Raw genomic sequence first — 17,057 nt, 5'->3', positions numbered from 1 at the left:
CCCCACCATCCAATTGGGGCTCTGGCTCGTGTAGAGGGACTCAGAGTTTTAAGACTTTTGTTTGTTTTAGTTTGATTTGATCTGTATTTGTTGCAATGTGTCAAGCAATTAAAACATATAAACCCTTGAGCCAGGTTCAATTAATTCATCGTAGAAAAACTGTAAGGCTGTATAAACAGTTACTGTTATTATCAATACATCCAAGAATTATTTTTCTTTTGCTGTAGATTCAGCATAGAAGAGGATAGAAATTGTGAAAGTGCCCATCATTATTCACTGAAGCCCAAGATAACATATTCAAAAAAAATGTAGTCTGTCAAGTTAATCAAAACCCAGCCATGTTGAGTTTTACAGCAATAGAAAACTGGGAAATAGCAGATTGATTTGAAAATAAGCGTAGAGTGAATGAAAAGACTGATAAATCGCCATTTATGAAACAATGATCTTTTATTTTGAAGGCTAGGACCAGAAGGCCCGCTACGCTTTTACTGTGGTAACTCAATTACGTTTCCGGCGTTTCCGTTTCCGGAAGGCTGGCGCGGGTTATTCAAAACACACAGAAGAAACGCGGGCAGGAGAAGCAGGAGAACCGCCACAAACTACTATAAACTTTTATACCAATATTTATCTCTTTATGTAGCGCGCCAGAAACGTGTTCGGTAAGAAAACTGATATGTGTTTTACGGTTGTGTGTGTGTGTTTGATACTTTGCTTGTTTCTCTCCCGAATGTCGTATTCAACGTAACGTTAAATTAAGAAAGGTCTATTTACGAACTATAAAACAAACAAAAATCACTACTCAGAAAAAAATGCCGGTCTTATTTTATGTTTAGGCATCTATTAATTGATATCGGCACATCAGCTAATTTGTATTGGAGAAAAAAGACGCCTTTGCATAAGGTAATCATCCCGCCAATTACCTATTCTTCGCCACTTTTGCTCTTAAATAAGCGCTAAACTAACCTAAGATGACATTCATGTCGAGTAAATTCACATTTTTGCCCATGGAAGATTAAATTAAATGTTTCAGTCATGACGTGAATTTGTGAGTCTATCAGTCACCTTGCAGATATAAAGGTCTGGAGGTATTGTTTTTGAGTTTGGCCTCCACACGCTCCATTCACTCTGTCACTAAGACATTCACGCCAAACTATTGCTGATAAATTATCACCAAAAAAAGCAAAATGACTTAAAGATGCATTTAGGTCTATGACCTTTTGTGACATCCATAAAAGGTCTTGTGGCACTGCTTACTGCGGCTGTAATTGTTACAAAAGCATTAGATCTCACTTTCATAAGAGGAAATAAAACACTAGCACTTGAATACTTCCTTCCTTCCTTTCGTCCTGGCAACAAGCATATTGATCATTTAAAATCTGTATTTGGTAAATGTTTTGCCTTCAATTTACCATCCAGTAGACAGATGCAAATAGAGGCAAATTTTCTTACAACCAATATTGCAGTAAATTGTGATATTAGAAATACATTAGAGGATAAACATTTTCCTGTGTTTTAAGCTGGTTGAAAACATTGCTGCTTGTACGTTAACAAGAGGGAGCAGCCCTTGAGCAGAAGAGTAATACTTCAAACTGAAATGCTTCAAGTTGCCTTGTCTTTTATGCTCACCCAGCAGACCTGATAATGTTCTGTGTGTAGGTTTGTGAAAATGATGCCCACCACTACACGGAAGAGAAAGCTCGCCTCTCTGGACTCTGACAGGTTTGTTAGAACATACTTAAAATGGCTGACTACCTTATTTACTCTCAAAATGTACTATACACTCAGATATAACAAATTTCTATTCGTACAGATTTTGTCACGGATAGAAATGTGTCCATAGGAAAGATTATGGAAAACTATCAAGTAGTGAATCCTTAGAGAGTTCCTGATTTAAGTTTACCAAATTTATACACTTGTATGTAAAAAAATTCAAAAAATATTAAGCTTTGATGACAAACAATTGAACTTATTAATATACTGTGTGTCCCCATGAGATAATTACAGTTCCATGTTACATATTTTCAATCTAACAAGAGGTTTTCATCTGGTGAAATCTAATAAAAGTTGTGTTGGATCTATGGCGCTATTTCTCATACTCTGTTACTCAAACACCAGTCACCCAGCCAAGAAGGGGGAGAGAGAGGAGATGTCCCCCCTGAAGAGGAGGTCCCAGAGAAATCTCCATCAGTCTCCAACCAAAAAGAAGCCTGCTGGGCGTCTGGACAAGGAGAACTGTCCTTCACCACAGAAATCCCCACGTAGACCAGCAGGTAGGGTGGACTGGTGAAAGGCGAGCTTGCTGTTCAGATGATGTGGTTCTCTGACGTTTGAGAAAGATGTATTCTGGACAGGAAGTGTTCTTAAACATCGACTGTTACAGAGACATACCGCAAATGATAATTCTTCCCCACACCCATACTTCCTTTCACCATCCGTATCTCTCTATATTCCTTTTTTTCTAGTCTCTCCGGCCAAAACGCCTCGTAAACCCACCGTCGTTACAAGCTCCTTCTATGGCAAGAACAAGCCAATCTATCTCACTCCGCTAGAGAGGAAGGCGATAAAGGAGTCTCTGCCTTCCCCTCCTCCTCTTCCATCACCTCCCTCCCAGGCAAAAAATCCAGAAAGGAAGAACAAGAAGAATTTAAAAGGAGGCAGAAAGCCGAGAAAGGTGTCTGCAGGATCCAGTAATGCGGGGAAGATGGTTATGAAAAGCTTTTCGACATCCACGAAGACGATCAAGCTGTCAAAACCTAACAGCAGGTTTGTTTCCACTTCCAGTCTTTTTTTGGACATCAAAGGTTTTTACATTTTTTATCACGATCTTTAATCTAGCTTTCTTATTGTTGCATTATTCACTTCAACAGTGTCACTGCTAAACCAGCACCTACTGCAACTGCTGCTCCCGCCAGTAGCATCAAACCAACAGAGTCCAAGAAAGCAATCACCATCACTTTCAGCAGCCGGAAGCCCAAACCGAAGATATTTGTTGGAGCTGCTTTCTTCGGTACAGGGAAAAAACCTATGTCCATGTACAAGAAATCTGCGCAAAAGTCTTTGACAAGGCCAGCTTCAGTTCAGAAGAAAAAGAAAGCTGCGCTGCCACAAACGCAGAGTGAGAAATCTACGCAACAGCAGCCGCAGCAGCAGAAACCTGCTCTGGTGATGAACCAACAACATAAACATCCTCAAGAGGTGAGTAGAACCACTGTGTTCATGTGGTTACACTTTTACACACTATTGGTAACAAGCAAAAAAAGCACTGGTCCCTCATTTGTGATGGAGATTTGTTATTTAATCAAGGTATAAATGACACAAAGAGTTGTTACCAGATCTGTGAGGCAGCAGCGAAGACACAAGCGCAAATCAAAGTGGCAAATTGCAAACCGGCTCACTCTGGAGCTTTTACTGTGGTATTTGTCCAGATGTGTGTGTTGTTTTTTTTTTTGATACGATCTTGTCCTGGTCGTTTCCTGCAGACTGCTGTCCAGCCAGTCGTGGCAGAAGAGGAGCAGCAGAGCACCAAACAGAGAGCAAAGTTTGATCCGACAGACTGGATGGACTGTATTGATGAAGAGCCTAAAACTCCACAGCCATTCAGGTGATTTGCTATTATATAAAAGTTTAGCTGCCCCCAGTTTGTATTTTTTCACCCAATTTGAAAGGAAATTGTTCCATTTGCACACTTTTCTGAAAGTTTAAATCTTTTTGCAAACAAAAATTATTGCTAATTTTTCTTTCTTTTTCTTTAAACTTTTAATATAAGTGCAAATGCATTGTTCCAGATAATAAACAAACATCTTCTTCCCTCAGCTCACCTAAAGTCTTGGCAGAGAAACATGGGATTACCAAGCAGCTGGTGGTTATGCTGACAAGGACCCCATCACCAAGCTCTGCAGCTGCAGCCCCATCCACCACTCCTCGGGTACAGCAGTAGTTTATATCCACATATTCAGACATTCTTGCACCGGATCTTTTGCTGGTCATCGATATGTTTAAAACTTCAGTGCAGTTATTAATCATTACCAGAAATTTGTTATTGAATTTTAACAGTGTTTAAAAAAAATATTTCTCAATTTTTTCAATTTCTGCTGCCGTTTCTCAAAATATCAAACTCAACTTTTTCCAGGATGGTTCTCTGGCAGACGGGGGCTCTGAGCCCGTCTTTGACCTGAGTGATATAAGTCCAACCAACGCTGCCTCCAGCCCCCCCAAAGGTATCCACAGTAAAACAGTCCCAACACATCAGCCCACACCAACACTTAAAAAAATTCTGACACCTTCCTTTCTTTCATCTGAGACTGTTTCAAAGGCTCCTGTAAGGCTTTATTTAAAATGCATTTTAAAATGTTTCCACAGAATGTGCAGCGGTGTATCCCATCTTTGGCTCCGCCGCCAAGAGGTGAGACTTTTTAGTCCACACTTTTTCCCACTTAAATCTTTTATTGGAAAAAGATTCGCAACAACAAACAATGACAGCAACAACAACAACAACAACAACAACAACAACTAAACCGTTGGGGAAATTCTTCATATTTTTATAATCCATGCAGCTCTGTTTCAAACACTTTCCCAAAACAGTTATTTTGTGACATTTCCGAAGATTTCTGTAACTAAATCATTTCTCATCTTTGGAATAAAGGAACCGATCAGATTTTTTCTAGAATTCCCTCCGTGAATTGGTGGAGGTTTGGTGTATTTTCCAATTATCAGTGCTTTAATTCAAAAATTCAGCACAGCACAAAAAGAGATTTGTCTGTGACACAACATGAGAAGTTGCTGTATTTCCAGCATGTACAGAGCTAAAGCTTTGAGAGATTTGGCAGCAGATGATGGTGGAAAAGCTGATGGAAACAATCCTCCAACATTTTTATCCTCTACAGGAAAGACAAAACACCAGGATAATAGAAAGTAGGAGGATGAACTATTGAGTTTTGCCTGTTAGAAACACGAGCACTAATGACAACACTGGTGTGAAGATGGCACTAATCAACTGTTACTTTTTATGGAATCAGGATTAAGTTAAGTAATCGGTAACAAGTTTATAAATATGGATGATGAACAGACACAGGTCGCAGTTTTGATTTGATTACCATGTTGATGTCCTTCGATACCATGTTTTTTTGTTTTGTATGTAACACCAATGCTCTCATGTTGTTCGTCCTGTAGGTTAAAGAACGCTGCTCTGCGGCCTCCAGTGTCCAGCAGCACCCCGTCTGGCCCCAAAACACACAAATCACTGCAGACTCCTCCTCCTTCAGCTAAAGAGCGAAGTGCTCGCAGGAGGAAAGAGAAGCAGGATGGCGACCAACTCATTATCGTATGTTAATGTTTTACATTATATTGTTTTGGTTCGTAACATGTTGGGCACTACATTTTTAATGGCGGATGCAGTCATTTTGTATTAAAGCTGGTTCGTTTTTCAGTCCAATATTCAATATACTGATACAATACTGTGATTTTTTTTTTTTTTCATGCCACCTATAGTACATACAAAAAGTAAGATCGTACAAGGAGAAGGTAGAAATTAGTAAGTCACACCAGGCTTGGGATTTTGTTGGTTAATGTTCAGGTGTGTGCTGAGTGTATTTTTCTCTGTACTTCACCATCAGGATGCAGGTCAGAAACAGTTTGGAGCAACAACCTGCAGCTCATGTGGGATGGTGTACAGTGCAGACAATCCAGAGGACAATTTCCAACACACCCAGTTCCACCAGCGCTTTCTCGACTCCATCAAATTTGTGGTAAACTTTCCTCCTTCCTTCTCTCTGAACTCGCTCATATAGGCGGCAGACACCTTTAATTCATGAAGTTATTCACAATTTAATGTAGATCTGATAGTGCTACTTGTTTGAATTGATTGTGCAGAGAACCATAACTTCAAATAGAACAAAGCAAATGTTCAACCTGAGTTCAACATGTTAATGAAAGAAAATTCAAAATAGGTTTTGACAACCTTATTTAATGCCCCTTTAGTCTCTAAAACAGTGGAACAATTAATAGTTTACTCTTTATTCTTTTATCCAACAAATGTAAGTTCACTATAAAAAAACAACTTGTTTTCATCCCCAAAACATTTTTCCTTTTGCCACTGTACCGCTGTGATGATTTGTTTCTATCTGAAGTGGTTTGGTATTTTCTGGAGATCTTCTGCCAAGGCTGCTGGCATCAGTTTCATGGGGAGGTGAGTTTGTTATGAGTTTTTGGCTTCTAACTGTAGCTTCTTCTCTCTGTTGTATTGCCAGGGTTGGAAGAAGGAGCGGGTGGTGGCCGAGTTCTGGGATGGAAAAATTCTCCTGGTGATGCCAGATGATCCAAAATACGCCATCAAAAAGGTGAGAGTCTTTACACTGGATGTACCCCAGCTTATTTCTTATTGTGTGTGTTTGCATGTTTTGTATGTTTGTCAACAAAAAACATGTGAGAATATATAAATCAAATATTCAAATCCATCGCTGCACATAAGTATGTGTTTTACTTGAGAGGGTGTCATTTCATGTGGATTATACTTGATACACAAGTGATGCATGAATTGTGAAAGTGTTTTGTTTTTAACTAGCTTGTTCTTTAATATTGATTTCCATGGACTTTCCCTGCTTGTGTGTTTGCTTTCAGGCTGAGGATGTGCGTCGTGTAGCGGACAACGAGCTGGGTTTCCAGCAGGTGACTCTGAGCAGACCCACACAGGCCAAGACCTACCTGTTCATCAACACGGAGCGACTGGTGGTGGGATGTCTCGTCGCTGAACCCATACGACAGGTGGGGCTGAAGATCTTAATACAGTGGTTCCTAATCTTGTTTGTTCAGTGTCTTTTACTGATACAATTTTTTTTTTGTTGTCCCCAACAGGCTTACAGAGTCCTTGAGCAGCCAGATCGACACAAGGATATGACCAAGGACGACTTCATGGAGCGACACAGAGCCTGGTGCTGCTCCACTGTCCCGGAACAAGCTCTGTGTGGGATCAGTCGGATCTGGGTCTTCAGCCTGGCCAGACGGCAGGGCATCGCCACCCGCATGCTGGACACCGTCAGGTACGACGTCACACTGACACTTGCTGTCTTCTGTTTGTCTGTACAAATTAGCATGTCTTCAGCCTCAACTTTTCTTTTATTTTGGGGGGGAATATTACTTTTCATCTTAAACGAGGAACAGTGAGAACACAGTTAAAGATTAGAAAACGTTATGTTTATCAGACTCAAAGGAGCTTTTCAAAGAATGTTTCTGCCTTAAAGTTCTTCATCAGCAGTGAGCTCAGTCCTCACTTTGGAAGCTTTATTTTGTAAAAGCGAAGCATACCTACTGACTTCTTCCCCTCCTGTTAAGAGCATCATACAGCTACACAGACTACAGCAAAGCCACACACTGATTTCTTTCTTTCTGTCTTTTTGTTTTAGGAGCAGCTTCATGTACGGCAGTCATCTAACCAAGGAGGAAATTGCCTTCTCTGACCCGACACCTGACGGCAAACTGTTTGCAACCAAGTACAGCAACACACCAGCCTTCCTAGTTTACAACTTCATCGCATGAAGTTTGGAAAGAATTTAAAACAAGGATTAACGCTACAGTTCAGCCTGTTAAATCAGTAATGTAAGTCCTGCACATTAACAGATCTGTTGGATTGTCTTTCATATGCAAAACAGTAATGTTCAGGTTGGTGTTAGTTGGTACTGAAAACTGTGTCTAAGCTTCAGTTGCATAATTATTGTGCGTTCTAATCCGGATACAGTAGGCTTAGCAGGTTTTTTTTTTTTTGTTTCACCTATGACTTGGTATTTATACTCAGTGCCGCCCATTTTACTGTTGAATGTTGTGTGTATAATGGCAGATGTTTATATTTTACTTAAGGATCTTAAATCTGGAGAGATAATATTTCACATTTCTGAATATTCCCACGTAGCTAGCTTTGATTCATGTTGTGTTTTGCATCAAAGAAAACTGAAGCCTCCTTTTTAAAACTTTAATTCAAAAGTTCTGTTTTTTTTTTCTTGATACAAGCTCGAGGTTTTCAGGCGTCTTTGAAGGGAAAATATGTTTATAGACACTGACCTGTTGAAAGGTGGATACCACCGTTGTTTTTATTGGCTTTCAGCTTTGTAAATAGATTTAATAAACCTGTTGCCTTTGTTTTATGAACCTAGACTTGATTGTTGGAAATGTATCTAATTATTGCAGGAGCATTTCTATTAGAGCATATTCTCCATTTCAGATCATGTTTGAGTGGAGATTTCAGTTTCCACGGTAAATCCACTAACCTGCTTGTTTCAACTGTATCACATAGTCATCAGCAGATGTTGTTTGCTGGAATGTCACTAATCAAATTATGTAGCACTGCTCAGAATAGAAAGTTTGAACATCTACAGCTCCATGACAGAGTAAATTTAGTCTACTGATGAAAACCATGCAATATGGTCAGAAGCTCCAGAACAAATGAGTAGGTGGTTGTTTTGACAACTCCACGAAACACTTAAAATACTACAGCCACAGATACATCAGTGAACTAGAATTTGCAAGACATTAAAAAAGGAAAACAAAAACACAGGATGTGGGATTTTACTCTAATTTAGTGACAAAAATTCAAGTTTGACCAAGTGATATAAAATAATTTTACCAAAGATTGAAGGTAGAAAGATATTTAGAAAAAACTTCAAGAGAAAGTGACAAGAAATGAAAGTAAAAAAAAACAAACGAACATTTACACAACAAAAGTGGACAGTACAGGAGAGAAAAGACAACATACAAAGATGTACAGTAGAGATTACAGCCAGCCTCTGATGCTCCATCAACTGACACTTTCACCCGTCACTCAGCTGTAGTTTTTTTTTGTTGCTAAATTAGAACAAAAAATCTCCCAAACAAACTGGAAAATAGGAAAACATGGACAGGGGATTCCCTCCATATAAATCTTTGACGAAAATTCTGAATTAGCTGTGTAAATCAGTCAATAACAATCACCTCAGCAGGTGTTTTCTCCAGCGGGGCGTTGCTCTCTAAAGCCTGGACGATCTGGGCGGCTGAGGGTCTCTTCTTGGGCTCTTCCTCTGTGCAGAGACAGAAGAGCTCCACCATCCTCCTGTACGAGCTGCCCAGAGCCTCGGTATCCAGCGCCGGCCTCGTCCCCAACCTCTCGTAATAGGCGTCCTCATCAAAACTCTCCTCCACCGAGTCATCTGAAACACAAACGGTTATACTGGTCTGAATGTAGCTTTTTGCTATGTCCCCAATCAAACTGCCTTATTCTGTTTTTACAGGAATTAAGAGCTGTACGGTGGTAAAAAAAAAAGAAAATTTAAGCAATGTGACACATTATCACTGTCTTAGTGAAGACATGAGCTGTCACCTAGTCGTTTTTCCTCCTCACAATGTTTGATTTGAAAGATTCTCAGAGGTTGAAGGAGGTGAATGTGTCCAGTATTTCACAAGGAAAACTAACAGGAAATGTCAGGATCTAATAAACAATTTTGTTCTGTTGTTTTACCTCACCTGAATTAATGACCACCTCTGCAAAAATGTATTTAAAAAAAAAAAAAATTTACACTTTTATACAATAGACCACTTACTATCAGGGGCAAAGAGATGCTACATCACACAACAAATGCCATATATTTAACAGTTGTGGCTATTGTTTAGGCTCCACATACTCAATAGGTGCACTCTAGTCCAATTTATGTTTTGATTGAATATTTTCAAACTGGACTCATCATCCAAAGATTACACGAAAACTTATTTTGACCTTTAGCACTCGCATGTCGCATTTTACATTTCAGAATGAAGCCAAGCGTTTGAGAGTAGAATACGCCTCAGTTTCATCATTAGTACACGTTACACTTAGGGCTACAAATAACAATTTTCTTCTTTGAACAGTCTGCCAATTATTTTCTTAGTCAATCAGTTGGTGTAGGAAATAAAAAATAAAATCACTGAACAAATCCAGATCACAATTATCTCAAAGCTCGAGGTGATGTGTTCAAACGTCTTGTTTTGTCTCAACAGACCAAAACACAAAATTACCAGATTAAGACAAACTGTAATATCTAACATTTGAGAGGCTGAAACCAAAGTTTTTGCATTTATTCGATTATCAAACAGTTGCAGATTCATTTTCTGTCCATGAAATAATTCATCAATTTATGGTTTCGGGTCTAATTACAAGCAAATGTAAAGGGTGCAAATTTCAGTTCTTTCAATGTTTTTACAAGACAGTGTGTCTCACCTTCATCTTCCTCATGGTCGTAACCCTCCAGCATCTCCAGATGAGGCATAGCCAGTGACATCATCTCCCACAGAGTCAGACCATAGGCGAAGATGTCAGCCTTGTCGCTGATCTCTCCTCCCTCCTCCAGAGCCTCCTTTGGCTTCCACGGCTCTGTGCCGATGTAGTCCGCCTTTGGATCTGACACTGAAGAGAATATAAACATCTTTAATAAAACTCAAATTGGACTGGGCAACAATTTAAGTACAAAACAAACATTCAGGTCATCTGTGCTGCCGCAATGGCTTCACCCAAAATTATATTATTTCTAAAAATACAAAGCTTGTGATCTTGGGTCCTGTTGACAATTGCTAGAAAGGAAGATCCAGAAGTTTGCAATTAGTTTAAATTAAACCCGATGGGAAAGACCCCACTGGCAGATGAACTGTATGTACAAGACGAGACAAAGCATGAAAGACTGAAGAATTTATGTTGCTGCTTGGGCAGAAAAACAAAGTAAATCAGCTGCTGTAAACAGTCGTTTCTATCCAAACTTTCTCTGCCAATTCTGTGCTTTAATCCATGATTAATCCCACTTGTGTCCACACACGCACGCACACACACACTGCATATTCTCTCCATTAGGTGTTTGATCTATAAAACATCACATTCTCCTGCAGACCGAGGTAATGTCATCAAATGCTTTGTTTTGTCCAACCCACGGCCCAAAATCCAAAGATATTCACTGTACTGCTAAGACAAGAAAAAGCAAGCAATTTTCTCACGAGAGGCTGAGACCTAAAGTGAAGTTTTAGTGACTTTTGCTTGAAAAGATTTTGATCAATAAAATAGTTGCAGATTCATTAAACATTAGAGGCCCATTATGACTCGTCTGTGGTAAAATGGATGTGATGCTGTTTACACATTTATCGTAGAGTTGATCAATTCCACACTGGTTGGTTATGTGAAATCCTGAACTAATGAGGAAATGTTAGTTTGAAGTGCTGCATCAATATCCTGTTAGTAGTAAATGCTGCATCAGAGGAACAAAAGACAGCATGTTTTATAGCACAAAAATTATCCAATTTTAATAATCATTACATTTTTTAATGATTTATTTGTCCCAAACAATGTGCAGTAAAATGCAATGTTGCATACACTTAAAGGCTATATTAAAAGACCAGTTTACAATGAAGAATTACTTAACTAGAACTATTAACATTTCCAGACTTTTTCAAATTCAATGGAAATGGACCCTAGATAATACAGTTTATTGTTTTTGAGATGTTCCTGAGCCCACTATCCCTTTGCCCAACCATCACACTGAGTACAGTGCTGTATATTCAAATCAAAGCTACTTGCTTGCTTTTATCATGCGTGCCATGACTGAAGAAAGTCATTACCTCTCATGTTCTCATCCAGCTGCAGAGACACACCAACGTCACAGATCTTGACGGTCTCAAAGTCGCCTTTAATGACCACGTTACAGGACTTCATGTCGCCGTGCAGCAGCTTCTTCTCATTGTGAAGATACTGTAGAGGAAAACATACAAAGCCTTCCTGTTACTCCTGTGTTTGTTTTGTTTGACAATCATCAATTCTAAAATTAAATTAAAAGATGGCTAATGTTGAGGAGACAAGATTTGGACATAATAATTTCAAAAAATAGAGGGGCTTTGTTTATGTTTTCTCATTTCCCATTTATTTTGTTTAGTAATCATATTATAGATATTAAACAATTCATTTTTCATCCTGTGCTGAACTGATTATGTGTGAATAATAACTTGAAAAACTGATTGATGAAACTGTCGCAATACGGGATTATATTAAAATACATATTGGTACAGTTCATTTCATTCACATATAAAAGCGAAGCTGGTGTAGGAATCCTGTTTACTGAAGTTTTTGGAGCTGCTGACTGTCTTTGTCAGGTAATTCCAAACTTTTAATTTTCTGTATTTAACCCCCAAACACATGCAAATCAAACAGGTGGCAGACGACTATATTTTATCAGATTTTTCATTTTCAGGATACTGGAGAATAATTAACAAACAGGACAAGGGATTCATATTTTCTAAAGACCGAAATTAAAAAAACGAGTGATGTGGAGACTAATTTATGATAAGTTATCATATTTCAAAACACAGAGGCACAAGAATGAATTGAATCCTGCTACAATTTCACTCAGTTGCCAGTTTATTAGGTGCACCTGGCTAGAATGCAGTGTAATAAGGCAGGTTGACATGAAGGTTATAATGGTCAGTTTTTGTGTAGTTTTGAGGTGCCGATTTAACTTTATGCTCATTTTGGAGGCTGTAGTTTGAGGTGCAGTTGAGGTATATTGCATCTGTATTTATATCCATGAGAATATCTGATGCAGATATGACACGTTAACACCAGGGAGAACAGAGTCCATGATTTACCTGCAGACCACGAGCCACATGCAGCGCCACTTTTTCTATGTTGGCTGCAGGGAAAGCTTTGAGGCCGTCCTCTCTCCTCTTCTCTATGAGGTCATTGAGGGACTGCTCTCCTCCATACTCCATGGCCAGACACTTGGAGCCGTCTTTGGCTGTGGCGAAGGCACGGAAACCTTGATGTTGGGATATGGACGTAGAATTAACAACAGAGAATGTAACACAATATCATAAGTAAACTGAGTATGACACAACAAAACAAAAATGATGTGAAGTCTGCTGTTACTTCCACTCAAACTGAGTCTTAATAAGTGAACAATAAGGTGACAATTGCTTGTGTTTTCTCTGCATCGTTAAACATTTACAAAACTTAACTTCTTAGGTGCCCGAGAAATAACAGTGTCATTGGAAATGCATTACTTAACACCTGTCTTGCCTCCCATGAATCGCGTTAATCACCTCCTTGGTTTTCCTCAGGTTTCTGTGTGAACGCCTCACCACCCTTCTCTATTGCTGATTAAAAACACGTCTTACCAACAATGTTTGGATGATTGATTCCCTTCAGGACCTTTGCCTCCTCGTTCAGGCGCTTCTGGTAAACAGCCACCTGCTTCGATGCACATTTGCTGTTGATCTTCTTCACAGCCCAGGGAGATGCATTCAGCTTCTCCATTCTGAAATTATTTGTTCAACAATACTTTGTTATGGTGCATTGTTCTAATGTTATTTATACACAGACATGAAACCTTTGCATATGCAGTAGCCTGAAAAAAAAGTCACTATATTTAATGAAATTTAAAATTTCTGAGGCTGTCTTCTTCTTCTAGGGAAATACACAATGCAAGCAGGGCCCCAATTAAAAATTATTTTTATGATCAAATTTTGGCACCATTTGTTAAAACTGTCATAAAATCAATAATCAAATTAGTTCAGGATTCATTTTCTGTCTGCTGGATAACCGATTAGTCGAGTAATCAGTGTAACTCTGAATACAAGCAAACAGGGAACATGGTAATAGCAAAAGCTGCAACTGTTTCCTGTGGATCATCTACATGCAAAATTTGCTAGAGACCCTGTTGGATATTTTAAGTTCTCCTCTGCCTGGTATGTGCATGTCCCTATGACCAAGGTCACATTAAACTGGCATAATTTTGAATACAGAGGGGAAATGAGGAGCTATATTGTAAGTGAAGTGTAAACCGAACCGGAGAAGTGTAATCAGAGAAGACAACAAACCTGTTCATGAGGTAAACATTGACTCCAGTCCCACACCCCAACTTCTTCATGAAAGGTGAAGCAGGGATGGCGATGGGGGTGCCTCCGTTGCTTCCGAGGCGCTTCACTCGGGCGGTTTTAGGGGTCTTGAATGCACCCTCGTCGGTGAATGTGTTAGAGGCCATTCTGTCAATGAAAAACAAAATAGTTAAAATGGAACAACACATATTAGAATACGGTTAATAACCTGAACTCGACTATTCTGTGCAGCGCTTAATTAACTGAGCAACACTATCGATTGCCGACTGAATTAACTGGCTGGCTTACACTATAAGGTGATTTAATTTAGAAAAGTTAGTATTTAAAGTAGTGTTTGCTGTATATGATAAGCCGAATCAAAATCTGAAGTCTGCTTAGTGTAAGTTGTCTTTGTCTGTGCCTGCTTAAAACGACAATAAACCGCATGATTTTGAAGGGACCCTGGCTTAATGACGCCCAATAATTGCGTTGAGAAGTAGAATATAACGTTAACGAGTAATAAGCTGAAAATCTTGTGGCAATTAAAATTGAAAACGACAACAACTCTATGATATGTTGTTCGTCACACTATTCAGTCAATATTTAGCCAACGGCAGAGACACAGTAGCAACCAACATTTATGTCAATCGTAAATTCAGCTTTGACGCTAAAACATTTGCCGAGTTACTGGAGTTAACGTGTCGACAATTCGTCTCAAGTTGTCGTTGTTGTGTTTTGAGTCAGATAAATCTATAATTTAGTCAAAAACGGAGACGTTACCTGCTTTTCTTTCACTGTCACAACAAAACTTCTGCAGCTAACCCGCGCCGAACATTCAAACTGCTGCGCAGCACACAGTACGGATGCGGCAGAGGGACAAACCAAACGCAAGTCGTTTGTAAAAGACAACGGCAGGTCACAAACTTCATGACAATTTGTTTTGGTTTTTTTCACACTTTAAAGACTTTAAAGTTTTATTGTTGATGTAAAAAGGACACAATGTTACTTTAAAGATATTACTTGTTAAACCAATCACAGCTGTAGTGCAGCTATTTCACCAGCTGAGGTCAGTCACGTTATAAAAATCCTGTAACAAAAACTCCCCTTATCCATTTCAGGTGCAGGTGCCTGTATTCCTGACAAAATGTGTGACAGGTTGCAAGTTAGATTCATTTTCATCAGTGATTGCATATCAATTATCAGTTAGTCAGGAGATCAATCATACAACAAATCAATTTCAAATAAACACAGAAATTTACTCAAGGAACAATAGAATAACATAACCTGATGGCCAGACTGACCTTATGAGGCCCCAGGACAAAGACTTGTTACTTAGCCCGTATTGACCCCCACTGTACATGACAATTTCATTATTTCTGCTGCCTTGTACATAGGTTGAGTCATTAGTTTTATGAGTGACATACACCAGCTTAACAAGACAGCAACACTGTGCTACCAATTTAAAACTTGTCATAGACTAGTGATTATTAAAAGTTCTTACCCCCCATCAGTTACATGTGTTGGCAGTAAGAGCAAGTTAAGAACAGATTTGTGTCATTTTCATTACTGCTCGTGTCTCTTCTCTCTCTAACATCAGCAAGTTGTCTGAAAGAATTCCCTCGCTGGTGATGGGTAGGCTGACCTTGACCTCGACTCTCATGATCCCATTTTTGTTTCATCTCCTTCACACACTGCAGATGTTCAGCTCAGTCTCCTCATTGTGGGGAGGGATAACTGATCCATTATGAAGAAGAGGAGCAGGAATGTGGTCTGATGACAAATGGACGTGGAAGGGAAGACTGGGACTATTGCTTTCTCTCGCTTTCTCCCCGTTTCTTGTTCCCCTGAAGGGGAATGAGCTCATGTTTGAACACATGAGCACATGTTATGGTTCACTTTATAGATTAAGGATGGGTTACTCTCTGGTCAGACTGCAGAGAAAAAGCCAGAGAGAATGAGAGGAGGATACTCAGATGAAGAACAAATATATCATTTCATGTAGTGACACATGCTACAATTGTACTGATAATCTGGATTACTACAATTTTACAGAAGCAAGATGAAACTTTTAAGAGAAGTTCAAAGTTCGTTCTTGATCTTGTAAAACAGCAGTTGGATTCAGAAGATCATGTGATATAACTGAAAGCCCCAGAACAGCAAAATTGACATTTTTGGTGTGTACCCAAATGCTTTTGCCAAAGTTCAAGAAAGAATTTACAAATTTAAGAAAAGTCTGGTGGAAAGATTTTCAATAAAAGGACCATTACATAAAAAAAAAAATCAAATCCCACCTGACATATCAAATAAAAGCTGTGCACATTACAAGAAAAAAAGACATGATTAAATTAGCAGTTATGTATATATATTCAGATGTGTATTGAGCCACAAACATACTGTGGTCATGTGGTGATTGTTGATAATCTCACGCAAAAACTGCATCATCAGTCAACATGCTGCTGTAACAGTCTCCACTGCTCTGCTTTCAGTCTTTCCACACAAATTTAGACCCTGGCTGCAGGGATTCGCTTCCATTCAGCTACAAGCACATTAGTGAGGAGGACCACTCATGTGGGGCCTGGCTCACAGTCAGTGTTCAGTCAGTTCATCTTAAAGGTGCTGGACGGGGTTGAGGCCAGAGCTCGGAGCAGGCCAGTCTTTTTTTTTTTTTATGAACCGCACTTAAGCATGAAAGACAATATCATGTTGAACCTGGAAAGAGCTCTTTTTTTTTTTTTTTTTACAAACAGTTACCACAAAACTGGAAGTGTACCATCAAAAATATTATTGTATGTTGTGGATGGATTCCTGAACGGGCCTACTGGGCGCAGGCCCATGGACCCAAGATGTTAGGGGGCTCCCTGTGCCAGATTGTCTGTATGAGTGACTATTAATATAGCTTTAAGATTTTCCTTAATTGGTACAAAGAGACCTAGCCCACACCATGAAAAATATGGCAGATAAACAGCCACATTGGTCTAGGCCCCTTTTGACCCTTCAGCTCCAAACCCAGATGTCAACCCCGACTCTCTTCAGCTCCATCCTGACTTTTAGGGCACTAAACTTCACTCTACAGAATTCAGCCACCGAATAGAATCGGCGAGGGATTTCAGAAACAGCCAAACAAAAATTAGGTCATCAGAATAATTTGAAAGATAATCATATAAAATTCCTCCCATAGAGAGTTTAAATAATCACAAACAAATGATAGAATGGAA

At 39.2% G+C, this 17,057-nt stretch overlaps 2 protein-coding genes across 5 annotated transcripts; one reads left to right on the top strand and one right to left on the bottom strand.

The window, feature by feature from the left end:
- Nucleotides 1-541: 541 nt before the first annotated feature.
- On the top strand, nucleotides 542-8,431 carry esco2 (establishment of sister chromatid cohesion N-acetyltransferase 2). Of its 2 annotated transcripts, none has more exons than XM_056404496.1 (15): nucleotides 542-659; nucleotides 1,657-1,719; nucleotides 2,116-2,270; nucleotides 2,463-2,763; nucleotides 2,868-3,195; nucleotides 3,480-3,601; nucleotides 3,814-3,925; nucleotides 4,130-4,217; nucleotides 4,360-4,402; nucleotides 5,170-5,320; nucleotides 5,613-5,744; nucleotides 6,246-6,335; nucleotides 6,616-6,759; nucleotides 6,850-7,034; nucleotides 7,398-8,431. In XM_056404496.1, exons 2-15 carry the CDS (start codon nucleotides 1,667-1,669, stop codon nucleotides 7,528-7,530), a joined length of 2,037 nt encoding a protein of 678 aa, XP_056260471.1. In that variant the 5' UTR covers nucleotides 542-659; nucleotides 1,657-1,666; the 3' UTR covers nucleotides 7,531-8,431. The 2 variants fall into 2 exon arrangements, with proteins under 2 accessions (XP_056260471.1, XP_056260472.1); XM_056404497.1 differs by lacking the exon at nucleotides 542-659 and adding an exon at nucleotides 821-900.
- Nucleotides 8,432-8,544: 113 nt separating this feature from the next.
- On the bottom strand, nucleotides 8,545-15,397 carry pbk (PDZ binding kinase). 3 transcript variants are annotated; one of them, XM_056404500.1, is made up of 7 exons: nucleotides 15,344-15,397; nucleotides 13,846-14,010; nucleotides 13,144-13,283; nucleotides 12,616-12,785; nucleotides 11,596-11,725; nucleotides 10,214-10,399; nucleotides 8,545-9,170 (listed from the first exon to the last, which is right to left on the bottom strand). In XM_056404500.1, the coding sequence occupies exons 2-7, from the start codon at nucleotides 14,007-14,009 to the stop codon at nucleotides 8,938-8,940; spliced, it is 1,023 nt and encodes a 340-aa protein (XP_056260475.1). In that variant the 5' UTR covers nucleotide 14,010; nucleotides 15,344-15,397; the 3' UTR covers nucleotides 8,545-8,937. The 3 variants fall into 3 exon arrangements, with proteins under 3 accessions (XP_056260475.1, XP_056260473.1, XP_056260474.1); XM_056404498.1 differs by lacking the exon at nucleotides 15,344-15,397 and adding an exon at nucleotides 14,623-14,724; XM_056404499.1 differs by lacking the exon at nucleotides 15,344-15,397 and adding an exon at nucleotides 14,152-14,261.
- Between the last annotated feature and the right edge of the window lie 1,660 nt (nucleotides 15,398-17,057).

The sequence above is a fragment of the Seriola aureovittata genome, chromosome 19 (genome assembly GCF_021018895.1).
Source record: "Seriola aureovittata isolate HTS-2021-v1 ecotype China chromosome 19, ASM2101889v1, whole genome shotgun sequence".
NCBI classification, from domain to species: domain Eukaryota; kingdom Metazoa; phylum Chordata; class Actinopteri; order Carangiformes; family Carangidae; genus Seriola; species Seriola aureovittata.
This window is presented reverse-complemented; position numbering and strand designations above follow the sequence as displayed.

Bases quoted from the DNA above. Each gene is read 5' to 3' on its own strand.
- pbk (XM_056404500.1), bottom strand. From the start codon at position 14,009: ATGGCCTCTAACACATTCACCGACGAGGGTGCATTCAAGACCCCTAAA. The intron at 10,400-11,595 runs GTAATGACTTTC...TATTCTCTTCAG, and splicing joins GCTGGATGAGAACATGAGAG to TGTCAGATCCAAAGGCGGAC. The intron at 9,171-10,213 runs GTGAGACACACT...TTTGTGTTTCAG, and splicing joins CGACCATGAGGAAGATGAAG to ATGACTCGGTGGAGGAGAGT.
- esco2 (XM_056404496.1), top strand. From the start codon at position 1,667: ATGATGCCCACCACTACACGGAAGAGAAAGCTCGCCTCTCTGGACTCT. The intron at 3,926-4,129 runs GTACAGCAGTAG...AACTTTTTCCAG, and splicing joins CCCCATCCACCACTCCTCGG to GATGGTTCTCTGGCAGACGG. The intron at 7,035-7,397 runs GTACGACGTCAC...TTTTTGTTTTAG, and splicing joins CGCATGCTGGACACCGTCAG to GAGCAGCTTCATGTACGGCA.